The sequence below is a fragment of the Mustela nigripes genome, chromosome 3, assembly GCF_022355385.1.
Source record: "Mustela nigripes isolate SB6536 chromosome 3, MUSNIG.SB6536, whole genome shotgun sequence".
Taxonomy (NCBI): Eukaryota; Metazoa; Chordata; class Mammalia; order Carnivora; family Mustelidae; genus Mustela; species Mustela nigripes.
The window spans coordinates 138,534,329-138,561,434 of NC_081559.1; the positions used below are offsets into that span (position 1 = coordinate 138,534,329).

Below are 27,106 nucleotides of genomic sequence, written 5' to 3' on the forward strand. Positions count from 1 at the left end.
TGTTTTCAAATCACTTCTGACTTATTTTGAAGAAAAAAAAAGCATTTAAGTTTCTGTTCTATTTAAGTAAATAGAATACTGAGAAAACATCTGTGTGCTTACCACTTGAGTGTACTGCTCTGAGTTAAAACCTAATAAAGACAAAGCACCTTTACAATATATACAAAGCAGAAATGAAAAGTAGTATGAAAGAGGTAAAAAGTGCTAGGAGTTTAAAAAAAAAAATGTGTACACCTGTGAAGACTGAGGCTAAGTTTGGTGGATTCATGATGTCTGGTATAAGGCAAAAGGGCTAACTAAATAACTTGCTAGTTCTTTGTTTTTTAAATCCCAGAAACAGTAACAGAAGATGGGGAGCTATCAAAACTACCCAGAATTCAAAATGGAAGTTCAATATAAAGGTGACTGAATTATGGACATTGGGGAGGGTATGTGATTTGGTGAGTGCTGTGAAGTGTGTAAACCTGGTGATTCACAGACCTGTACCCCTGGGGATAAAAATATATGTTTATAAAAAATAAAAAATTAAAGGTGACTGAAAAGTGGGGCACCTGGGAGGCTCAGTAGGTCGAACGTTCAAGTCTTGATTTCAGGGTTGGGAGATCAAGCAGGAGTTGGGGTCTGCCCTAGGCAGGGAGTCTATTTGGATTCTCTCTCCCCCACTCCTCCCCAAAACAACAACAACAACAACAGGGGAAAAAAAAAAAAAAAAAAGGAGGGGGACTAAAAAGAATTGCTAAGTATTCCTAGCAACAAATAAGGGTACGACAGAATTTACACGTTTGCGTCACTTCAACCAAAGGGGAGGGGAGACAGACCCAGTTCCCAGAATCATAAACAACTTTGATTCTGAGGGATCTTAATGGACTGATAAAAAGTTCAGCACAGGACTTAGGATGGGAGATGCAAGAGCTAGCAAGAGTAAAAGCAAGACTAATATTCCAAAGGTTACTTGTATTTTAATACAGGGCTCCTAAGATTATTTAAAACACCACACCAAAACAACTTGAGATTGTAACTACTCAAATTCAGCTCCAAAGATTCATGGCATAAAATTTGTTTGTCTAGGTACACAACTGGCACTGAACAATCATTCAACTCCTAACTGAGGCTACAGGACCACACAACAGCCACATAATGTATATTATTCATTAATCCTCCTCCACAAAAGAACTCATGGCAGACACTTTCTGTGTATAAAATAGCCACCAAACAAGAGAATTCACTAAAAATGATAAAGCTGGGGCACCTGGGTGGCTCAGTGGGTTAAAGCCTCTGCCTTCGCAGCTCAGGTCATGATCCCAGAGTTCTGGGATCGAGCCCCACATCGGGCTCTTTACTCAGCAGGGAGCCTGTTTCCCTCTCTATCTCTGCCTGTCTCTCTGCCTACTTGTGATCTCTGTCTGTCAAATAAATAAATAAAATCTTTAAAAAAAATGATAAAGCTGTCAACGTCTGTTTTATTATGTGCAGGAAATGGGAGTCCCTTAATAGAACTGTAATGATACAGACAGTTTGGAATACATATAAACATTTTCAGGCTCAAATTTGGTTCTTAATTCTCTCCAGAGATATCAACTTTGAAATGTCTACTATCTCCTGAATTGTAAATCTGGTCCACGAGGCCTATTATATCATATCCAAGTTATACCATTTGCACACCTAAGTTCCCCCACTACAATGAAGATTAGTTATACACTTAGGCTGTATATTAGAATTATCCAGGATCAGGTTGCCTGGGCAGCTCAGAGAGTTAACTGTCCAACTTTTGGTTTCGGCTCAGGTCATGATCTCAGGGCCCAGAGATTAAGCCCTCATCGGGTTCTGTGCTCAGCATCGAGTCTCCTTGTCCCCCTCTCCTCAGTGCCTCCTACCCCCAACAGGCTCACTTCTGTGTGTGTTCTCTCTCAAATAAATAATAAATAAAATCTTAAAAACAAAACAAAAAGAAACCCAGGAGCTGAGAAAAATTCCAATACCCAAGATGCATGCCAGATGAATTAAATCAATCTCTAGGGCTAGTTTTTTTTTTTTTCCTTTAAAAGCTCCCCAGGTGAAAATTGGATAGCTATATGTAGAAGAATGAAACTCAACTATTCTCCTACACCGTACACAAAGATAAACTTGAAATGGATAAAAGACCTCAACGTTGAGACAGGAATCCATCAGAATCCTAGAGGAGAACATAAGGAGTAACCTTTTCAATATCAGCCACAGCACCTTCTTTCAAGATATGTCTCCAAAGGCAAAGGGAACAAAAGCAAAAATGAACTTTTGGGACTTCATCAAGATCAAAAGCTTCTGCACAGCAAAGGAAACAGTCAACAAAACAAAGGGGCAACCCACGGAAAGGGAGAAGATATTTGCAAATGACAGTACAGACAAAAGGTTGATATCCAGGATCTATAAAGAACTTCTCAAACTCAACACACACAACCGATAATCATGTCAAAAAATGGGCAGAAGACATGAACAGACACTTCTCCAATGAAGACATACAAATGGCTATCAGACACATGAAATAATGTTCATCACCACTAGCCATCAGGGAGATTCAAATCAAAACCACATTGAGATACCACCTTACACCAGTTAGAATGGCCAAAATTAGCAAGACAGGAAACAACATGTGTTGGAGAGGATGTGGAGAAAGGGGAGCCCTCCTACACTGTTGGTGGGAATGCAAGCTGGTGCAGCCACTTTGGAGAACAGTGTGGAGATCCTTAAGAAATTAAAAATAGAGCTTCCCTATCACCCTGCAATTGCACTACTGGATATTTACCCCAAAGATACAGATGTAGTGAAAAGAAGGGCCATCTGCACCCCAATGTTTATTGCAGCAGCAATGGCCACAGTCGCCAAACTGTGGAAAGAACCAAGATGCCCTTCAACGGACGAATGGATAAGGAAGATGTGGTCCATAGACACTATGGAGTATTATGCCTCCATTAGAAGGATGAATACCCAACTTTTGTAGCAACATGGATGGGACTGGAAGAGATTATGCTGAGTGAAATAAGTCAAGCAGAGAGTCAATTATCATATGGTTTCACTTATTTGTGGAGCATAACAAATAACATGGAGGACACAGGGAGATGGAGAGAAGAAGGGAGTTGAGAGAAACTGGAAGGGGAGATGAACCATGAGAGACTATGGACTCTGAAAAACAATCTGAGGGTTTTAAAGGGGCGGGGGATGGGAGGTTGGGGGAGCCAAGTGGTGGGTATTATGGAGGGCACTATTGCATGGAGCACTGGGTGTGGTGCATAAACAATGAATTCTGTTACGCTGAAAAGAAATTTTTTTTAAAAAAGGGGAAAAAAGCACTCCCCAGGTGATTTCAATACAATGCCAAAATGGGAAACCACTAATCAGAATTGTATGGGTAACAAAAAAAACTAGAAGAAACTGATCTATAGTATAAAATGGCGGGGGCGGGGTGACCTGGATGTAGCAAGGACATTACATTTTACCAGTTTCAATACATTTCAAATCAAAGGGAGACTGAAATTTACTTATTTGCCGGGGGGGGGGGGGGAGCAGGAGAGAGGCAAAAGGAGAAAGAGAATCTTAAGCAGGCTCTATGGGCAGTGCAGAGCCCCATGAAGGGCTGAGATCGTGACCCAAGCCAAAATCAAGAGTGGGAGGCTTAACCAACTGAGCCATCCAAGCACCCTGAACAGACTGAAATTTAAATAAAAATACAACCAATTCTCATTATTTACAGTAGTTATGTTACAGACTCTGAACAACTGTTCCTAAGGGAAATACAGAGTTAGGTTCCTGCATCCTTTGGCCACATTCAACCAATTAATAACGTAGGTTTTCGTGTGTCTGTTTAAAGACTCCTTAATATACGTTGTTGATTCATTAACATCGAACCCAAGGCTAACAGCACATGCCTGAACAAAGGCTATCTAACACACATTTTCTACAAAACGTACATTACAGTCTTCTTGCAATTTGGAACTCTAGACAGCACTTCAATACTTTGCTTGGAGGCCATTTTAAACAGTGAAATCCCCAAAAGTGCTGAAATGCAAAAAACGTGGCACTAAATAGACTGAGAAAAGGACACTTGTTTACAGCATGACAGCTGAAGCAAGACAGAATGTTACCTTGTTTGATCTACATCTAGCAACTCCCAATTTTTCAAAGCCCTGCACATGTGTGCAAATCATCACAAAAGCACCATGAGGATTGATTTTAGGCTTACAAATAAACTTTACTAGTAGGCAGACTCACAGATACAGAATCCATGAATACTGAAGTATCAAAATCAAGGTAGAAGTATCAATCACGGTAGCTTAAACTAATTGTTACAATGAATTCTATGAAGGTTTCCACTAAGCAACATCAAGAACTAAAGAACAACGGGATGCCTGGGTGGCTCAGTTGGTTGGACGACTGCCTTCAGCTCAGGTCATGATCCCGGAGTCCTGGGATCGAGTCCCGCATCGGGCTCCTGGCTCCTTGGGGAGTCTGCTTCTCCCTCTGACCTTCTCCTTGCTCATGCTCTCTCTCAAATAAATAAATAAAATCTTAAACAAAAAAAACATAACAACAACAACAAAAAAAACCCCACAAGAACTAAAGAACACCAACATGCTCATGTATATAATTTTCCCCACTAGAATCCCCCAACTGGATTTCCTAAAAATGTGAGTTTTTCTCATAACAAATCTACATTAAAAAAAAAACCCTATATATTCAATTTGTTCAATGTATCTTCATGTAGTACAAAAGTAAACAAACTATATTTTACCAACTACATCTAATCACAAAATGCAGCAATGACTTAAACAAAAAGTATGACGGTTGAACAAGCTGACCTCTAAAATGTCCTATGGCTCAAAACTTTTCAAGTCTAAAAACTGAAGTTGGTACGCCAATTTTAATTACTATAAAAGCTGATATATGAATAAGTATTCTCAGTAATTGTTTATCAGGACCACAATCACATTTCTTAGTAGTAGGGCTGCAATATAAATTCTCACCTGAAAAACAGTTTAACAGCTCCACTCAACCTAGAAAAATCACTTAAATCCAGCAGGGTACTATCAAATCTGATGAGCTCTCAGCTTGGGCCTATGCAACTTCAAAAAAAAAAAAAAAGCTGCTCTATTAATGCTATAAAACTAAATATGCCTCACCACATACAAAAGTTAATCAAAATGAATCAAAAACCTAAATATAAGGGCTAAAACTGTAACAATCTCAAAAAAAAAAAAAAAAAAAAAAACCCCACACAGCTGTAATAAAGTATAAATCTTTATTACCTTGGATTAGGTAATGATTACTTAGATATGACACCAAAAGCATAAATGACAGATTAAAAAAAACAGATAAACTGGGGGCACCTGTGTGGCTCAGTGGGTTAAGCCTCTGCCTCCCGCTCAGGTCATGATCCCAGGGTCCTGGGACCGAGCCCCGCATCGGGCTCTCTGCTCAGCAGGGAGCCTGCTCCCCCCCCATCTCTCTCTGCCTATAAATAATAACCTTTAATAATCAAATAATATAATAATCTTTAATAATCAAATAAATAATCAAATAAATAAAATCTTTAAAAAAAGATAAATTGGACTTCATCAAAATTTTAAAAATTTTGTGCTTTCAAGGACACCATCAAGAAAGTGCCTGGGTGGCTCAGTTGGTTGGACGACTGCCTTCGGCTCAGGTCATGATCCTGGAGTCCCAGGATCGAGTCCCGCATTAGACTCCCAGCTCCATGGGGAGTCTGCTTCTCCCTCTGACCTCCTTGCTCATGCTCTCTCTCACTGTCTCTCTCTCAAGTAAATAAATAAAATCTTTTTAAAAAATTTATAAAAAAAAAAAAAAAAAGAAAGTGCAAACAACTAATAGTAGAAAATGTTTGCAAATCACTTATATGAGAAGGGGCCTGTATTCAAAATAAACAAAAAACTTGATTACAACTCAATAAAAAGTCAACTTTAGTTTTTAAATGGGCAAAGGATTTGAATAGACATTTCTCCAAGAAATTTGCCAATAAATGCAAAATGCTCAATATCATTAGTTATTAGGGAAATACAAATCGAAACCACAAAGAGGTATCACTTTACATCCACTAACAGAGCTTTAATTAAAAAAAAAAAAGGGACAACAAATATTGGCCAAAATGTGTAGAAATTGGAACCTTTCCACACTGCTGGTGGGAATGTAAAATAGTACAGCTGTCCTGGAATGTCTGGGCAGTTTCTTAGAAAGTTAAACATAGAGTTACCAAATGACCCAGCAATTCCATTACTAGGCATACACTTAAGACAAATTAAAACATGTCCAAATAAAAACACGTACATGAGGGACGCCTGGGTGGCTCAGTTGGTTAAGCAGCTGCCTTTGGCTCAGGTCATGATCCCAGCGTCCTAGGATGGAGTCCCACCCACATCGGACTCCTTACTGGGCAGGGAGCCTGCTTCTCCCTCTGCCTCTGCCTACCACTCTGTCTGCCTGTGCTTGCTCTCTCTCTCTAACAAATAAATAAATTTAAAACAAAAAACAAAAAACACGTACATGAATGTTCATAGTGGCATTATCCAGAAAGTAGATGTGTAACAATACAAATTGCCAATTAATTGATGAATGGAAACAGGAAACCACCCAATGTCAATCAATTGATGGAACAGATAAACTGTAGGCAGACAACCATAAAATGAACTCATAGCCATAAAAAATAAGTACTGATATAAGCTACAACACAGATGAAACTCAAAAACATTATGGTAAGAAGCCAGTTACAAAAGACCACATATTGTATGATTCCATTTATACGAAATACCTAGAATAGGCAAACCAATAGAGATAGCAAACAGATTAGTGATTTCTGTGGGGCATAGTTAAGGAATGGGGAGTGACTGCAAATAGGTAAAGGGTTTCCTTTGAGGTGATGAAAATGTTCTAGAATTAGATAGTGATTGTGGTTATAAATATATTAAAACCCACTGAACTGTACACTTTAATAGGTTAAGTTTCATGGTATATGAATTATATTTTGATTTAAAAAATAAAAAACAGAATTTGCCATTTAAAACTGATATAGGAGGTTCAAAATACTACTTCACTAATCCTCTTCAGTATTTGAGAATTAGTCAAGCATACATGCTAATTAGAAACCATACTTCCAATGTGCCTGGGTGGCTCAGTCAGTTAGGGGTCTGCCTTTGGCTCAGTTCATGATCCCATGGTCCTGGGATCCAGCCTCATATCAGGCTCCCTGCTCAGTGGGGAGTTTGCTTGTCCCCTCCTTCCTATCCCCCCTTTCATGCTTTCTCTCTTTCAAATAAAATCTTTTTTTTTAAGATTTTATTTATTTATTTGACAGACAGAGATCACAAATAGGCAGAGAGAGAAGGGGAAGCAGGCTCCCCACTGAGCAGAGACCGGATGTGCGGCTTGATCCCAGGACCGAGATCATGACCTGAGCTGAAGGCAAAGGCTTAAGCCACTGAGCCACCAAGGTGCTCCCCAACAATTTTTTTTCTTAAAGTGAGTATCTGATAGGGGTAGTTCAAAATAAGAGGTCTAGAGCATTATAACAACTATAAAAATCCACATGTGCAATGATTTGCAATTTTACCCCATGATTATTATCCCTATTTTATATTGGGCAAAAAAAGTTACACAGCTAGAATTCAAACCATTTATCTGAATCCACAAGCTGTGCTCATTTATTCCTTCGACATTTACTGAGGGCCTGCTACATGCCAGGTACTGAGTTATGTTCAGGAGAAATAGTAAATAAATAAATAAATAAATAAATAAACAAATGTGAGGGCTACGAAAAATTTAGCAGGGTAAGGGGAATTTTAAGTGGCAGGGATGGGAGAGCTATTTTACATTTGGTGGTCAAGGAAGGATTCTCTAAGTAACTGCATTTAAAGATAGACCTGAGAGAATAAAGGAAGTGAGCCACCCAGATAGGTGAAGATTCCAAGCTGAGGAAGTAAGAGTAAAGGCCCAGAGGTAGAAATAGCAAGGAGTATGGACAAGTCGGGGGGGGGGGGGGTGTTTGAATGAGATAGATAATGTAATAAAGCCTTCTATGCCTTAACAGGGACTCTGGATTATTGGTGAGCCCTGAACATAGGTTTGAAATGCACAGGTCTACTTACATGTGAATTTTTTTTTATAAATATAGTACAGTACTAGAAATACATTTTTTCTTCCTTATGATTTTAACTTTTCCCTCTAGCTTACTTTATTATAAGAATACAGTATACAGGGGCGCCTGGGAGGCTCAGTGGGTTAAAGCCTCTGTCTTCGGCTCAGGTCATGATCCCAGGGTCCTGGGATGGAGCCCCGCATCAGGCTCTCTGCTCAGCGGGAAGCCTGCTTCCCTTCCTCTCTCTTTGCCTGCCTCTCTGCCTACTTGTGATCTCTGTCAAATAAATAAATAAAATCTTTAAAAAAAAAAAAAAGAATACAGTATACACTGCATATAACATTTAAGATATATATTAACCACGTTATCAATAAGGCTTTGAACTAACAGTAGGCAATTAGTGGTTAATTTTTTAAGATTTTACTTACTTATTTACTTATTTTACTTATTATTATTTATTATAAAACTTAATTTATTTGAGAGAGAATGGGTGTGTGTATGAGAGAGCACACAAAAGGGGGTATGGTCGGAGGGAGGCGAAGATTCTCTGCTGAGTGGGGAGCCCAATGCAGGACTTCATCCCAGGACCCATCACAGGATCATGACCTGAGCCAAAGGCAGATGCTTCACCGACTGAGCCACCCAGGCACCCAATGGTTAAGTTTTTGGAAGTCAAAAGCCATGCATGAATTCTGGACTGCAAAGGGGTCACTACCACTAACCCTTCATTATTAAAGGTTCAACTGTATATTCTGAGTAAAAGAGGGAAGCCACAGAAGGTTTGTAAGTAAAGTGACATTAGGCTTTTGTTTTGAAAGAATCTAAATAATATTTGGGCTGAGAAAAACACAGTGAGGGAATAAAAGGCAGAAGCAGGGAAACCAGTTATGGAACTGTTGATATATTCCAGATGAGGGATCATGATGATTTACATCACAGAGTAATTCAGAAGAAAGGATAAACAGTTGGATTCTGGATATATTTTGAAGATCGAGCTCGACAGAATTTGCTAATGTTTTCACTAGAGGATGGGATTAAACCAAGGTTTCTGGTTAAACAAATGGATGAAAAAAGTTGCCATGTACCAAAATGGGGAAAAATACAGAAAAAAAAAGATTTGAGAAAGTAAAAAAAATAATTTTATACATGTTTACCTCTCTATTAATTTTCTTTTGTCTTAACCACCAACTTGACACCCTGATTTTTGGGCAACATAGATATTAAGTAGTGAAACTGAACCTAAATCCAGGTCTTTTGATTCCAGAAGACCTAGTGAAGTTTTTACAAGACTTACTGAATGAGATTAGTTTTTCTCAGAATATAGTAACTCAAAGGCATATGCCTTTTGTTGGTGACCCAACACCTGCATTCACAAAAAAGGCTATCAAATGAAGAATTAAAAACACTCCACAAACACAAACAAGTATTTTGTAAATAAAATTAATGCAGAGAGCCGCAATACAAAGAAATAACATGTAACAAATATTCAATTCAAATAAACACTATGCAGAACTGTATTTTCAGAAAGATGCCAGATCACTTCTACTTTTAAAACTCTCCTTGATGGGGCACCTGGGTGGCTCAGTGGGTTAAGCCTCTGCCTTTGGCTCAGGTCATGATCCCAGGGTTCTGGGATCGAGCTCCCTGCTCACTGGGGAGCCTGCTTCCTCCTCTCTCTCTCTCTGTGATCTCTGTCAAATAAATAATTTTTTTTTAAATCTTAAAAAAATAAAATAAAATAAAAACTCTCCTTGATAATAAAGACTATCTTTGAACAGTAAACCTCTGCCATAGTTTTATTCAGTGCATAAGTACATGCATAAAGACCCTTTTTAAAATGTATGCAAAAAATATGTTATAAAATATAAGGAATATTTTTCTCCCATCTTAGCTACAGAAGCTACATAATATTATCCCAGTAAACATTTACTTCTTGACTGAGAAGTAATTATCCCAATGATTTCTTTACAATGCCAAACTTGTTAACATATTAATTATATACAACTTCATAGCATCAACAAATTTCAAAGCTTGGTTTCTAATCGCAGCTTCAGCACTCAGTTGCTATTAATTTGGAGTAAGTCAATTTCCAAATAAGCGATCACTTACCTAAAGTCACTCTCTGTTTCTACTGAAATGAAATAGGATTATCTGACTTCCCATTTTACAAGGTTGGAGTAAGAATCCAAGGAGAAAAGAACAGAAAAGTACTTTGAAAACCGTTAAGGTTATGGCAAACATATAAACCAAGAAAATAAGTCACCTTTGGGGGAATATGTATATAAAAACATCACCTTTAAGTTATTCCTTTATAGGAACTCAATCTTACCATTATAGAATTGCTGAAAAGATTTCTCTAAGATAGAATTAAACTAATGCAGAACTTGCTAATTAGAAACATTTTTTGAAGTGTTAAACATTTACTGTAATCACCAGGTGACTTTAAGAGACAAAGAAAAGGTATTTTTCCTATTCTCCTGAGATATATGGCCCAGGGGAGTGGAAGAGACCTGAAAAGTTAAATGCCACACTTTGGGATAAAAATAGAAATTGTCTAATTAAGCAGTAATTGATTAACAGCTAAAAGAAAGTATCACAGTGACTGCTTTGAAAGTTAAGATGATTATCTTAGCTTTATTCCTTATTCACCTGTACTCCACCTATGTTTAGATTTCTCAAACAAAGTACCTTCCGTTCTATTCCCTACTGTTCCCCCTTTCCCTGACTTGTCCCAACAGCTCCCTATACCAAGCCGAGTACCCAGTTAACCTTCTCAGATATATAATTCTAGGTATATACACTCCCCCAAGTTCCCAGTATTCAATAAGCCTCAGGATCTAAGATGAATCCATTACCTAAGTTTTGATTATGCTGTACCCCTTCACGGCCTCATCAAACAATAATCATATGCCGCCTGTCCAGGCAATGTGACTACTAAAAAAGTCAGAACCCATATTCTACCTCTCTCAATCACTACAGCCAGACACTTGAGTAAAGAGCAGTGCAGAGTTGTGAATAAAACATAACAATCTTACACAGTCGTATGAAAATAAGCACACATTCATAATCTATCTGTTACTAAATCTTAATCTCCTTCCATCCAGTCAAATCAACAGTTAAGAACCCCATTAGGCAAGAGAGGAAAAAGAAAGCAGAAAATCTACAGGAGTTATTTAACATTTCTAGAACTAACACAATTAAATGGAGATGTTTCTTTATACTAAGTACTCATATTTTTAAGTATTGCCAGAAGCCTACAATTCTCTAAGAAAGCTTTCTTAGAACATAATCTAACCACAATCTTGTTAATTTGCAACTTCGTTCTAGTAAGAAGGGGGGGGGGAGAATATCTCAAAGGCTCAAGTAAGTTTGAAAACCACAACCTTGAACTGTGTATTGAAGAACAACTTTAGCAATATTACAGAGTAGAGCAACCCGAGCATTACAGACATGTCAGAATACTGATACTCATTCCCAGTGTTTCACTTCATCCACCTTAGTGTGTGATTCAAAAATTATTTTCTATGTGCACCACCTGAGATAAAGTTGGGAGGCACCTGATAGGGTGCATTAAGAGTTAAAACCTCAACTTCAAAATACTCTCCAATGAAAAAGCCAAAGTCCACCCTTACCTGATGTTGATTCTGAAGACTATTTATTTCCTTTCTACCAAGTAACCAAATCCTGTATTACATTTCCATAATTTGTAGGTTTTTAAAATAGTTCTTACAGCTTAAGTAATCTCAACAGCAATAATATCCTGGCATAAGCTAAAGAAATCTGAAAACTTTTTAGGTAAGGACATGGTCAGAGCAGCATTTGTGTATGGTATACTTTTTCCTAAGCACTGTAACTGAAATCCCCAAAATATCCATTTCCTAACTCCCTTCCACGCTTTCTCTTAATAGTATTATCACCTAATATAATACTTAAATATTTGCTTCTTATCTATCTCCCCTACCTACAGCAAGAAATCTTTGTTTTTGTTCACGGCCCTATCTCCAGCACCGTGACCCATATCAGACACAGTAGGCTTTTGAAATTTATGAGTGAATAAACAAATTTCGTAATTTGGTTGCAGTTTTATATGTAATTCAGTTGTTCTGAACAGTTCAATTTTACTATTAAGGGGCTCCCGGCTGGCTCAGTTGGTACAGCATGCAACGCTTGATCTTAGGGTTTTGAGTTCGAGCCCCATGCTGGGTGTAAAGATTACTTTAAAAAATAGAAATCTTTAAAACAAAATTTTGCTATTAAGATGGTAAGGAAAAAATTTTGTTCAGCAAAGACAGAATAACCACAAAGAAAAGTAGTATTGTGTTTCAAAAAGCTTGATTTATCTAGATTAGTTTTCAAGAAACCAGAAAACCTGTATCAAATATTTCAAAAATACAAACAAAAGGAAAGATTCGGTTTTAATTAAAATAGTAAACATCAGTTTTCCATTCCTCTAATCAGAAGACACAAAGGAATAAAGGGTGGTAAGATGGTTGGTAATACTTGGGACACAGAAAAATGCAGTATTTCACTGGCATGTATTTTTCTTTCTATTGCTTAAGTCACATGTAAAATTCAAGATTATCAATAAGTTCGGTACTGACTCAGTTCTATACTCACTTTTTCTCTTAAAAATGGAAATCTGCCCTTTTTCAGACTCTAAGTCTGAATCTAACCAGCTAATTAGTCATCCCAATAATTCTCTTGTCAAATATAATCACAAGCATTGTGGATTTTAACCATAATTTTTAGTCTTAAATAGTTTTGATCTTAATACAAATAATCTTATTTTATACGCCTTCTGTTCAACTAGTGTTGCACAGTTCCTTTTTTGGCCTCAAATGACGAAACTTCTCTAATGTCTCTGGGGAGACAAGTGTAAAGTATAATGTTTCCTCAAATTGTTCTTGTCCGCCCCCACCCCCGCACGGATCTGCGGAAAGTAGGAAAGTTAAGACATTTTTCTATTCTGCAGGAAAGTCCAGGGGAAGAAGAGAAGGTAAAGAGAATATCGCATGGAAAATAGGTTGAAAGGGGACAGACAACACAGAAGTAAACGTGAAGCAAATATGTGCAAAAAAGAGGAAGACGCAGAAAAGAGAAGAAAAACTACTCTCGCCTAGAAATGGGGCGGGGGGTGGGGGGTAGGAAGGCTTGCTTATTCTTCCAGAAACAAAAGCACTAAATGCTAAGAAAAACGTAGTTGTCTTTAAGATGTTGTTAAAACTCTAAAAAGCACTCAGCTGCCACTCCAAACAGTTCTACCTTCTCTTCCTATATGTTCTCATTCGAGCTAGTCTTCATCTGTAAAATTAAATGCAGGCTATAGATAATGCAGAGACAATCTTTACAAAACTGCAGTTGTGGTTGCCATCTTTGCCTGGGGGAAAAAAAAAAAAATTCGAACTCCTTGGATTTGGAAAAAAGGAGTGCATTAAGTTGGAAAGCCAGAAAACCATGAACTGCTAAGTCAGAGAGATAGGACACGGGTTAATAAACGCCTCCTATCAAACTAAGATTCCACTAAAGATCTAGGGAAGAGGGGCAAAAGCCTTACCGCGGACCATAAGGGTGGGGCACCGTAGGGGAAAAAAAAATTTTTTTTTGAGGGCGAGCTATCCCGGAGGTATAAAGGGGCTGGTGACTCAGATCTCAGGAAGATTGCATATTAGGCGGCAAATGATATTCAAGGGCAGTTTCGGGAAGAGCGACAAAGTGAGCCGCCGGACTAATATTCGTTGAGAATGCGAAGACCAAGAGAGAAAGGTACCCACGGGGTAAAGGATTAAGAGTCAAAGAGAGGAGAGCCGAGGGGCCGGGCAGTCGGGGAAGCTGGGCGTGGGAGGCCTGGGCAGAGGCCGCAAAGCGCTTCTGCAGCCAGCCGCCTTCTCTCGGAACGCCTTTTCAGCTCCCCCACACTCAGCCCCTCTCAGGGCCGCCCTTGCCCCAGCTACCACGGCGAGAGCAGCTGTTTCCGCCCGGCCAAGGACCAGGGAGAAGGCATCCCTGAGGCGGGCGAGCAGGCCGACGTCTGAGCGAGCAAGAGGGGATTCCGAGACCACTGCCGCCGAGCCAACGCCAAACTTCTCCCTTTCCTCGTCTTAGCCTTCTTTATCACCCAACTTCCCAGCCGGCTGGTGTCCGCTTCGACCGACCGAGGACCCCCCCTCCCCCGCCCTTCTCGCCACCTCTCACCCCTCCCCAACGTCCTGAAGCTGGGAAAGACCGGCCACCAGGGCCACTCCCGAGCCCGTCCGGGTACCCCAGAGTCCCAGACGCCGCCCCCGACAAAACGCTTGCGTCCTCTCGGCGGCTCCCTCGCCCGCCCAGATGCTGCAAACTCCTCTCACCTGCATTGACGCCATGATGGAACCATCCCCCCAAGGCCGGCGAGGCCAGAGACGCAGGGGGCGGAGTTGCCGTGCTCGCGTCACGCCGCGGGGGCCCAGCATCCTGGGCGCCGGGGGCGGGGCCTCCGGTGGGAAGGGGACGGCGGGAGGGGATTGGCTGGCGCGCTGAGCCTCCGGGGAGGAGGGGCAGGCGAGAGCGCGGTAAATGGCGTTGTTGGTACCTTCAGTCACATCCTGCTCTCCGGCGTCCGCGGCTGCCCCACCCGCTGCTACTGTCGCCCAAGAAACGCCGCTTCTGGTCTGACCTGGCCACGGTTGTTGTTTTTTTCTCTATATACCCTAAAATCTTGGTGATCTCCAGTCCCGTGGGTTTTTCTTTTTGTTTTTTTAACCACAGGTGTATGGTTTGAAGTACCCCCCCCCCATCGATGTCACACCACCATGCCCACTTTCACATCCTTCGGGCGGGATACCACTTTCCGTGGGGCTGCTTTCTAGTCTTGACGGTCTGAAAGGCTTCTCATATTCCTAATTTGGGGGAGAAAGACGCAGATTTCTTTGTACCATGGGATGAGGATTGAGAGCAACACAACACGTTGATTATTTTAAAGGCAAGGGTACATTTGTAGAGCTGAAACTTGCCTGAAAGGGAAGAGAAATTTTTGAAGTTTTTCTATTGTTCGTGTACTGTTGTCTCCCCTCTACTCCAACCCGTCAGTTTTAAACTTCACGTGTGTCAGTAATGGTTATGGTTGTTACGACATCCACATTTGTTTAGAGATTTGACCCTAGATGTGGTGTGGTTTTGTTTGTTTGTTTGTTTGTTTGTTTGTTTTTTTAATGTACCAGTGCACTTTGAGGATACACTTACCCCTTCTATCACATCTGGACTCCTCTTCAGCCTGTTTCACAGTGGGCAGTTTTGTGGTCGTTCGACCTATTTGAATAGGTCCCTATTTGAATAGGGAAAGCTGAACATTCAGTATTTATTCTGGGAATGCACCAGTTCTGCCAACATTTATCGGAAGCCACATTTTAAAAAGCTATCCAAAAACTGAAGATGTCATTGGTTAAGAGGAAAATGGAAGCCAAAGACTTGCACCTCCTGTTCTTGCTCTTTTAAAAATTTAAATGGCTGACATATTGAGTAGTAGGCTTTTACTTTAGCAGAACAAAAGCTTGAAATCTGTCATTTTATTAACTTGGAGCTCTTTTTAAGAAAATTCTGTAGGACTTAAATATAAGAACAATGTAGAATATCCTCCTTCCCACTCTAAAGATAGATCATTTGGGGGGCCCCTGGGTGGCTCAGTCGGTTAAGCACCTGACTTCACCTCTGGTCATGATCCCAGGGGCGTGGGATTGAGCCCCCCACGTGGGGCTCCCGGCTTAGTGGAGAGTCTGCTTCTCCCTTTCTCTCTCCCTCTGCCTCTCCCCTGCTGGTGCTGGCTCTCTCTCAAATAATCTTAAAAAAAAAAAATTAAAAAATCAGGGGGCATCTGGGTTAAGCCTCTGCCTTTGGCTCAGGTCATGATCTCAGGGTCCTGGGATGGAGCCCCCGCCATCGGGAATCTCTGCTCAGCGGGGAGCCTGCTTATCCCTCTCTGCCTGCCTCTGTGCCTACTTGTGATCTGTCAAATACACGTTATAATTTAAAATACACGTTATCCTATAGTGTAATATTAAACCAACTGTTTTTAATTGATGGAGAGGAAGTTACACTGGTTTGCTCTTTCCTCTTAGAATACCATCATAGTGCCAGAAATGGGCTGGTTTTCCCTTTGTTGTGCAAAAGGATGGTGTCCTTGAGGAATGTTTGGAGGCTCTTAGCAACCAGGAATCATCTGGAAGCGTATCTGGTGTCAGCTCAGTTGTGTTCTTAACATTTCAACTGTGAGTAAAACCCATATAATCTCAATGAAAGAGGAAAGTTTTTCCATATATATTTTCTTCTGGAGATCTGTATCCCCATGATCTCTGAAAATTTCTCCAGAAGATCAAGTTTTACCATCTAAAGTTCATTTTATTTAAAAGCTGATTCTTCCTAAGGTGTAAGTGACATCAGAGGACTCCACAAGCAAAGCATTGTGACATCCTCAGAACCAACAACCTGCCATGACATATGAATAAGAAAAGGGAATCAACAGAATTCTTAACACTCCTCAGTAAAATCAACATCTGGTCCCTGGGGCTTTATGTTAAAAAGGTCCTTTTAAAAAGGACCTTCAGGGGAGGGAAAAGTCTGTACCAGTCATACCTTTCCTGGGAAATGTTAAGTGATATATGCTTACTATCTTCTTCATGTTTTTATTAATATATAATGGAGAGATCCTGATGTACTCAGGAGCTAAAACAGTGACTTTCAGATGGGGTGGAACATATAGTATCTCCAGCGAGCATAATATTTTTCTATCTAAAACATTTGACTTGGGACGCCTGGGTGGCTCAGTGGGTTAAGCCACTGCCTTTGGCTCAGGTCATGATCTCGGAGTCCTGGGATCAAGTCCCGCGTCGGGCTCTCTGCTCAGCAGAGAGTCTGCTTCTCTCTCTCTCTCTCTCTCTCTGCCTGCCTCTCTGTCTACTTGTGATCTCTCTGTCAAATAAATAAATAAATAAATTTTAAAAATAAATAAAACATTTGACTTATGCAGTGTTTGAAGATAAGGCTTACATATTTCTTTATAGTGTGGGGCTTGCTATCACATAGGCAACAGATAAAATGTATGACAATACCAAAAGCGGAGTGAAGCTCTCAATAAGAGCTCTATGGGAGCAAATTTGGACAATCACTTTGGAAAACAGTTCAATAATAGTAAAATTAAAATTTCCCATGCCCTTAAGGAATCTTTTTAATAGCACCTTTTGCGAAAAAAGATACTTAAGAGACATATTAAGCCAATGCAGTCATGTTAACCTTGTTTGGATCCTGACTCAAACCAGCCGTAAAGAAGATATTTTTGAAACAATTGGAGAAATTTACACATAAAATGCATATTAGATGATATTAAGCAATTATTATTATTTTTCTTAGGTTTGATAGTTTTTTTATTTCCACATCAATTACAAATGACTATCATGTTCAAGAAGGTATTCTCCCTCATATCACAAACTACCCCACCTCTACCTCCCTGAAGGAAAAAAAAAAAAAAAAAAGGGGCATGCAGAAGCTATGTATGTGCCTGAGGTTGTCCCCACCAAGGCTAAGGTAGAGGCTGTGACACAGAAGACTAAAAGCAGCTGAACTTTCTGGCAGAAAAGGGGAGGAAATATTGGAAACCAGAGTCCAGTAACTTGGAGAACTCACAACTGATCATTGGGCAAATGCCACAATATTGATAATATTACATGATTTATGAATGTTTGAGTTCTAGTGATTCACTAGACTGGAGAGTTAGGAGCAGTCCTATGAGAATCGTCTTGTCAGAGTGTGAAGAGGCAGAGTTGAGTCTTTGCTTGAGCCTATGTCTCCACAGATGGTTTATTCATATTCTCCTACTGACTGATATCATCAGAGAAATGTCACAGTTAAGTAACCATTAGCTTGTTAACTAGATGTTGGAAAAGGCACCAAGCTAAGAATCCAATGTTTGTAGCCTTGTCCTAGCTCTGTCACAAGCAAGCTTGGTCAGGGCTCTTAATCTCTCTGGGTTTATTTATCAATAAAATGAGCAAATCAGACTGCATAATCTTCCAAGTTTTCTTCCAGATTTCAAATTCCATGTGCCTAGTAGATATCATCAAAATTTAAATATGTCCAAAATACCATCTTAAAAAGTCTAAGATAAAATGCAATGGGAATGATGTACTATTTTGAATTTAAAACTCACATTTATAGATATACTAGGAATGAATTTGACTTCATCGTAATTTATGTAGACCTACTGGCAGGCCATAGTTAACAATTTTAAAATTCTAATGTAATCCAGTTGAGCCATAGATGGGATTTAATGAAGTACCAAAACTCCAGATTTACAATTTAGAGTGGTACTTTAGGAAAAGCATAACCCAAATTAGTCATTTCATGTGACTCTCCTAACAGAGGACAAAGAAAGTTAGCAAAATAATAAAGCATTTATATACGTGACCTAATCTGTGTGACTTATTCTACATGTCAAAAATAGTTGATTCACATACATATCTGGCTTGTAAATAAAACCATGAATTAGGAGAACTTTGTCTTCACTTTCTTTCTTTTTCCTATCCCTTTAGCTAAAATTCTTTTCCCCAGGTATGTACTCTTTGAGCACATTCCTTTTTTACTTCTCCCCCAAACCTCTTACCAAACATGTTCCTAGCAAGTTATACTTTTTTTTTTTTTTGGTCCATGGACCCACTTCACAGAAAAATGTGTGTATTCATGAAATTTTGTATTTCAGGGAGGTACCTGATCTTCAGAAGTTCATCCATTACCAAAAGTGTATAAACCTCAAGATAAGAATACCTTTACCGAAGAGGTAACCATCACTATAAATACCAGCTCAATCTCTTGACTTTCAAAACCTGTCTATCTTGTATGTAGACATAATTTCATAGCTCTTGTTTTCTTTTGTTCACTTACTTAATTTCCTATCTTTCTGAAAAGCAGGATGTTATGTGAAAAGCTCAGATTAGGAACCAGAGGAGTTAAATGCTTGCCTTGATCCTTCCAGGGGTGACACAAACATTATTTAACAACAGATGGGGCACAGATGTAGCAAAGGTACCAACCAGGAAGAACAGAAGCTGCTCAGTGTTGGGGCAAGGACATGGATGCTCCTGCTCTGTGGACCAGATACTGTAAATAGATCATAGAGAGGTCTAGAGTGATTCTGAGAATTGAAGGGTGATTCTTTTGGGGATTTGAGGGAAGTGGCTATTTACTAACCACTACTGAAGTATTTCAGTGTTTTTTTAGAACAGAAATGTTCTAAAACTGGATTGTGATGGTTACCCAACTGTATAAATTTACTCAAAATTATTGAGTAATTATTATGGGTGAAGTTTATGGTATATGAATTATGTCCCAAAAAGCTATTTTAAAAAATTTTTTTGTTTTTTATTTTTCAAGTGATCTCTATGCTCATGAGGCTGAAACTCATGACTCCAAGATCAAGAGTCGCGTGCTCTACGGACTGAGCCAACCAGCCAGCTATCACCTCCCCAGTAAAGCTATTTTTAAAAAGGAAAAGGCATTTCAAGATTTTAACACACCCATACCAGTAAGTTGTGGCTAGTCTTTGGACTGGCTCTCCCATTAATGGTATGAAACTGAAGGGTGATCAGGTATCTCCCTACATCTGGATTTTTTTCATCTGTAAAATGGAGAGTCAATGATTTCTTCAAAGCTTTCCAGATAAGTTATTTTCCTTGTCAAAGGAAAATAATTCATATTCATAATTCATATTACCCTCTTCACCAGCTCATAAGGCCTTCATTGCCCCAACACATATTTATCATTCTTATACTCCTCAGGAGGGATGGCAGCCCTTCTGATTTTGTCCTTGCCAGCTAGTTCTTTCTTATCCTATAATCTTTCTGCCTTACATCCCCATCCCATTTTTGTGTTCCCTTTTGCCTGATCTCTTACTGTGTGTTAGAAAAGGCCCTAGACTTAGAATCGAAAGGCCTTCATTTGAATCCTAACTCGGCAACATCCTAGTTTCCATGACTTGGAGTTGGTTATTTAAACATCTATGAATCTTGGTTCTATTACCTATAAAATGGAGACAAAAATGCCAACCCACGGTTTGTGACAGAGTGTAGATGAATCATGAATCTGAAGAAGTTTTGTAAACCACATAGCATTGTATAGGTGACAGGCAATAGCTAATTTTTCTTCTGAATTACTCTAAGTTCTCTCTCCAGTGGGCAGATGACATGTTAGCTAGAGATAAGGAGTAGTCACTGACACACACTGCCCCTTCAGTGTGTGTCAGTGACTGAGAAATACCGATGACGAGATCCCCCAGTTTCTTGTGAACATAGAATAGTCTGGTCTATGAACCAGACAGTGCTTTGAACTGAGCTTGCTATAGACAGAATTTCAAGGTTGGGATGTTGCCTTTCCCTGCCCCACCCAGTGTTCTTCCCCACATGTGGCATCTTTCCAGACCTGCCTTTATTAATAACAATTGATGGAATGTTTGTATGTGCCATATAGGCAGTGTAAGAGGCACTTATATTTCTTGGGTTATATAATCTTTAATTCAGCACTATGAAGTACATAAAACAATTCTCATTTTACAGGTAAGAAAACAGGCCTAGAGAGGCTAGGTAATTTGCCAAAGTCAAACAGCTAGTGTATAACCATAGCAGGATCAGAATTCTACCTTGGGAACTCCAACTGTCTGACTCTACAGATTGAATTCTTTAACTAATACACAGTATTATCCTTCCAAATATATTCTCTTAATGACCCATGTCAATAGAGTTTTAAAATAAAAAGAACTCTAATCAAATTGATTCATTTTAAACTGCGGAACTTAAAATTTTATCAAAAAGCATATATTGAATGCCAGGCACTGGGGATATAAAGATGAGGAAGATACCGTTCGCATATTAACATTGCTTACAATCAGAAAGACAGATGAAAGAAAGGATTTTGCTAGAATATGGAAAAAGCTACTTACTGGCTATTACAGGATCATAAGAAGGGAGCTCTTGACCTTGCCTAGCAGCTAAAAACAGTTATCTAGAAGAACTAAGGCCCTAGCAGAGGTGAAAAGGGAACACAAGAGAGGCATTCCAAGCATAGGGAGCAGGAACTGTGTAATTGGTGTCAACAGGAGGTAACAGTTTGGTATTGTCCAATAGAAATTGGATGGAAGGAAGTAGGAGACAAGAGGCAGGCAAGACCTGGTCATGGAAGGCTTTGTTAGTTGATGAGCAGGTTGGACTTTATCTTAGAAAGCATTTACCAAATTGGAGGTATTTTCAGATGGGAAGTGGTAAGGCCAGATTTGTGTTTTTGGCATGATGGCTCTGGTGACTGAACAGTTTTAATCAGGTAATATCATAGAAGATAAGTCAGAAAAGGAGGCTATTGTAAGGATCTGACAAATGGTGGAAGAGAACTGGACTAGGGCATGTGCAGAAAGAAAAGGAAGAACTCTAGAGATATTTAGAATGGGGAACAGATAGAACTGAGGTTTGTGTTTGTTTGTTTGTTTTAATTTTATTTGTTTGAGAGAAAGAATGGGAGAGGGAGAGAGAGCGAGAGCATGAGAGAGGGAGAGTCAAAGGGAGAAACAGACTCCTTGCTGAGCAGGGAGCCCAATATGAGGCTTGATCCTGGGACTGAAGGCAGTCATTTAAACAGCTGAACCATCCAGGCACCCAGAACTAAGAATTGTTGTATGCAGGAGACAAGGAAAGAGTTGAGTGCCAGGTTTTTTTACTTGGAAATATGAGAGTTTGTAGAGATAGAAGTAATGAAAGTAGAAGGGGAAGAAAAAAATCATTCATTTTGGACATGTTGCAAGATTTTAAATTTCCTGTAGGACATCTGTTACGCCTTTTTCAAGTGAAAGTTGTAAAATCTATCTCAAATGAGTTCACAGAGCCTCAACTGATATGCAGGGCTCTTTTTCTGTCAGTCTTTGTGGTGAGCAGAATGGCCACTAGTCTCAAGACTCATATCCATCCTACCAGCTAAGTATTCCTAGTTCTAGCAGCAAATATCTGAGAACAGCTCCAGTTGGCTTAGCTCTAATGAACTCTACCTCTCAACTCATCAGTGATGAGAGAGGTGAGGTATCCTGGTTGATTAGGGCTGGGCTGACTCTTGTCTCCTGGGTGCCAGAGGGGTCAGCCCTACTGAAATCAGATGTGATGTCTCCTATAAGAAGAAGCTTATACACAATGAGGGGAGATAACACAAGAAATGCCAGAGAGGGAAAAAAAAGACAGAGTTCACTGCCACACTTAAAGAGAATATATTCAGCCAGCAATCTTACATCACAGACTCAAACTGGGAGAGGATAGGGAGATGCTTTCATTTAAGTGAAGTGTTGGATTTTGATATAACATTAGATGTGCTCAAAATTAATGCTTTTATGATAAGATTGTTCTTGTGACAAAGGGGCTGGAGAAGTTCTGGCTCCTTCCTGAGATTTTATCCAGGGCAAAGAAAGCCCAGTTTGGAATTTCAGCAGGAAATAGCACCACATAAAGTCTGGCTCATTCAGTAAAATGATTATGTTTGAAACCATGAAAATAAAGAGATCGCTCCAAATGAGAGTTTAGGAAAGAGAAGTACATGTTGCTGAGGTCAGAAGCTAGGAGGAGGAGAGTGACCTAAAAGCCAAAGAGTCTTGAACAAGGAGTAAGTAATCAGTTAGGTAAATTCATCCAAGAGCCTCAACTGGGAGTAAGCAGTAATGTAAATTCATCCAAGAGGACTCGTAAAAATTAAAAAAAAAAAAAAAAAGGTTCTACTGAACTTGCGATGTGGGGTCTATCAATGATAGTCATCAGATTATTTTTTATTGGAGTGAATTGTCAAGTGAACTGGCAAGGGAAGACATACAGACATTAAGAGATTTGTCAGAGAAGAGAAAGAAGGATGAAACTATTCAAGATAAATGCAAGGTCAACAGCTGGGGGGACGTTTATTTCTTGTTTATTTTCAGAAAGTGATTTAAGCAATTTTATAGGGTAAAGGGAGTCAGTAGAGAGGGAGATGTTTGAAAATGTTAGCAGTACTGGGGCACCTGGGTGGCTCAGTCGGTTAAGCATCCAACTCTTGATTTCGGTTCAGGTTATGAACTCAGGGTGGTGAAATCGAGCCTTGTGTCTCTGCCAGTGTGGAGCCTGCTGAAGATTCTCTCTCCCTCTCCCTCTGCCCCTCCCCACTCACACACACACTCTTAAAAAAAAAAAAAGAAAGAAAGAAAAGAAAAGACAATGTTAGCCATATGAAGAGGGAAGGCTGTGTTGGTCATAATTATTTGGTTTGATGTTGAGGAAGGATCCTAATATCTTCTTAAAACATAATATGCTAGTACTGAGGGAAATGTAATCTTAGGATATGACATACAGTATATGAAATCATAAGATAAACATGGTACATCCTCCTAGAGCATGAATTTTACTGTTGGATAAATTCTTTAAAATATAATATTCTTCAGACTCCTGGGGATTCAAGTACACACTTAGAATTACCTAAGTGAAAATTTAGAGAACCGATAGGTAAATATTAAACTTTATTCTGTTCCTGGCTCTATTTGCTTAATTGGTTTTATCAAATGAAATTTAAAAAGAACAAAGTTTAAAATTATCAGGGAAGCCAACTCTGAAGGAGATCTTCTGGCCAAAGATAAGATGGTTTAAGCAATAGAAAAGTAAGGACTGTAATAAATTGAAGCATTTAATTATATACTTGGAAATATATATGTATGTGTATGTGTGTATACACATCTATATACAGACACAATAATATAAAATCATAAATTCATAACAGTAACTGGAAAGAAACCTCATTGGTTGCCTTTGGCATTTGCTAGGTCACCAATTCATTGGTCAAAAAGGGGAAAGGGAAAAGTAACATTTTTTTTGGCCTTGACTCTATAAACTATTTCAAGGTAACCAAATGATTGATGCAAGGAAATTCTTCAGAGAAGAATTTCAGTTATTGTACATGGAAACTATGAAAGAATAAAAGAATAATAATTGTGCTAGCCCTAGTGAAATGATGGAGGCCGCCATCAATCATCAATGGGTGCTAAAGCAATCAGTTTGAACAAAAAGTTGAAGGGGAACTTTGTTAGATGGATCATGCCAATATTCCTGAACCAATTGATTAACTTTAATATAAGTAATAGTGGGACAACCAGATACTATATGCCTTTTGAACACAATAAAATAGAAAGTAATGTGAAGTGCTCTTGCCAAACAAACAAACAAAAAAGCCCCAAAAAACAAAAAACTTATCAAGACTCTATATCTCATGATCAGTTTATAGGAAGTAAGGATGAGAGACATGTGAAACAGAGAAACTTATTAAATTGCATCACAAGGCTGCAAATAGCTAAAGTCAGATTATAGGAAATTCTACAGGACAAATGATGCAGTTTTTTAAATAAATGGCAAAAAGGGAGGTAGAGGAAAACTCAAAAAATAAAAGATAAGAAGTTATTAAACAAATGTATTCTGTAAACCTTGTGTAGAACCTGATTCAAACAAACTATAAGAAGACATTTTTGAGAAAACTAGATAACAGATAAACACAGACTGGATATGTGGGTTTTTTTAAGGAGTAGAGAAGAAATTATAGATATGAAAGACATAAAAATACTATTAAATATATAAATATATAGGCATAGTTGATGGTTCCTGAAGAAAAACAGCAAATGGAACAAAAAGTATTAAAAGATTTAGGTGGTATAATAAGGAATATATGTTTGGTTTTTGTCTCTGGTTCCTGACATGGAGTTCCTAAATCCCTTGGAATTTTCTTAGTGACAGGAGCATCATATCTTAACTCTTGGCAGGCCCCTAGTTATCTTCAGGTTGGGTGCTGATTGCCAAAAAGGCAAGCCTTGATTAGAATCCTGAAACTTTCAGTCCAACTTCCCAAACTCCCAGAGAGGTGAAAGGTACTGGATGTTGACTTAGTAATTGAGCATGCCTACCTGATGATGTCTCTACAACCTCCCTTGCCCAAAACACTGAGAGTTTTTTGCATTTGTGAACATGTACCTATGCTATGAGGGCAATAGTTTAAAGAGACTGAATAAATACAAGAACCAGAGTTAGATATGGCAGGAATGTTGGGATTATCAGAACAGGAATTTTTTAAAACTATGATTAAATGCTAAGAACTTTAATGGAAAAAGTATACAACATGCAAGAACAGATGGGTAATTAAGCAGAGAGATGAAAATTTTAAGAAAGTATCAAAAAGAAATGCTGAAGATAAAAAACACTAACAAGTGAAGAATGGCTTTGATGAGCTCATGAGTAGACTGAACATGGCTGAGGAAAGAACCTCTGAACTTGAGGATATGACAACAGAAACAGAAACAAAGAGAAAAAAGACTGGAAAAAACCCAGAAGACAATATCCAAGAACTGTGGGACAACTACAAAAGGTGTAATGTATATATAATAGGAATACCAAAAGAAAAGAAGAATCAAAGGCAATATTGAAGCAATAATGACTAAAAATTTCTCCAAATTACTGTCGGACACCAAACCACCACGGGTCCAGGAAATTCAGAGTTACCAAGCAGGGTGAATCCCAACAAACAAAAGCAAAAACCTTAAGCCTATGCCTATATGCCTATGCCTAAGCCTACATGCACATTATATGCAAACACCAAAAAAATCAAAGATTAAGAAAAAAAATCTTTTTTTTTAATTTCTTTGTATAGATTTTATTTATTTATTTGAAAGAGAGAGAGAGAACGAGAGAGAGAAAGCATGAGAGGAGAGAGGTCAGTGGGAGAAGAAGCCACCCTGGTGAGTAGGGAGCCTGATGTGGGACTCGATCCCGGAACTCGATTCTGGGACTCCAGGATTATGACCTGAGCCAAAGATAGTTGTTTAGCCAACTGAGCCACCCAGGCACCCAAGGAAAAAAAAAATCTTAAAAGAAGTCACAGGGGGAAAACGGCCTATAAAAGAACAAAGAAAAAGCATTATATTCAACTTCTCAGAAACCATGCAAGCAAGAAGAGAATGATGTAAAATATTTAAAGTGTTCAGAGGAAAAAAACACCAAACTACAGTTCTGTGCCTTGTGACATTATCCTTCAAAAGGGAAAGAGAAATAAAGACTTTCTCAGACAAATGAAAATTAAGGGAATTTGTTGCCAGTGGACCTGCTTGGCAAAAAATGTTAAAAGGAGTTCTTTAGAGAGAAGGAATAAATGAAGTAAAATAAAAACTTTAATTTTTGTTTTTCTTAATTGATCTAAAAGGTAACATTTTTCTCAAAATAATGACAAAAATGTATTCAATTATGTATGTGCATATATATTTATATATATTTAGGTATAAATGAAATGAATGATAGCAAATAATACAAGAGATGGGAGGAATGAGTTAGGATTACTTTGTTACTACAAGTTACTTGCATTACTCATGAATCAATATAGTGTTATTTGAAAATGGACTTGGATTAGTTGTAAATGTGGAAACTAGGGTAATCACTAAAAAACTACACACACACACATATACACACACTGCTAATGAAGGAAAGAAAATGGAATCCTATAAAATGTTCAATTAAAATCACAAAAGCGGGGCACCTGGGTGGCTCAGTGGGTTAAAGCCTCTGCCTTTGGCTCAGGTCATGATCCCAGCATCCTGGGATTGAGCCCCACATCGGGCTCTCTGCTCCGCAGGGAGCCTGCTTCCTCCTCTCTCTCTGCCTGCTTCTCTGCCTGCTTGTGATCTCTGTCTGTCAAACGAATAAATAAAATCTTAAAAAAAAAAAAAACACAAAAGCAGGCACTTGGGTGGCTCAGATAGTTAAGCCTCTGTCTTTGGCTCAGGTCGTGATCTCTGGGTCTGGATCTCTGGGATTGAGCCCCAGGGAGTCTGCTTCTCCCTCCTCCCTCCCATTCCCTGCTTGTGCTCTTTGTCTCTTTCCCTCTCAAATATTTAAAAAAACAAAACAAAACAAAACAAAAACCCACAGGGGAACCTGGGTGGCTCAG

General features: G+C 39.0%; 1 protein-coding gene across 1 annotated transcript in view; it reads right to left on the reverse strand.

The window, feature by feature from the left end:
* The window catches only part of UBE2W (ubiquitin conjugating enzyme E2 W), an 82,521-nt gene extending 67,938 nt beyond the window's left edge, over positions 1–14,583 (reverse strand). Inside the window, exon 1 of the mRNA XM_059394731.1 lies at positions 14,467–14,583. Within this exon, the coding sequence (XP_059250714.1) occupies positions 14,467–14,568 (102 nt within the window). The 5' untranslated portion in view covers positions 14,569–14,583. The remainder of the gene's footprint in view (positions 1–14,466) is intronic.
* Positions 14,584–27,106: the final 12,523 nt, after the last annotated feature.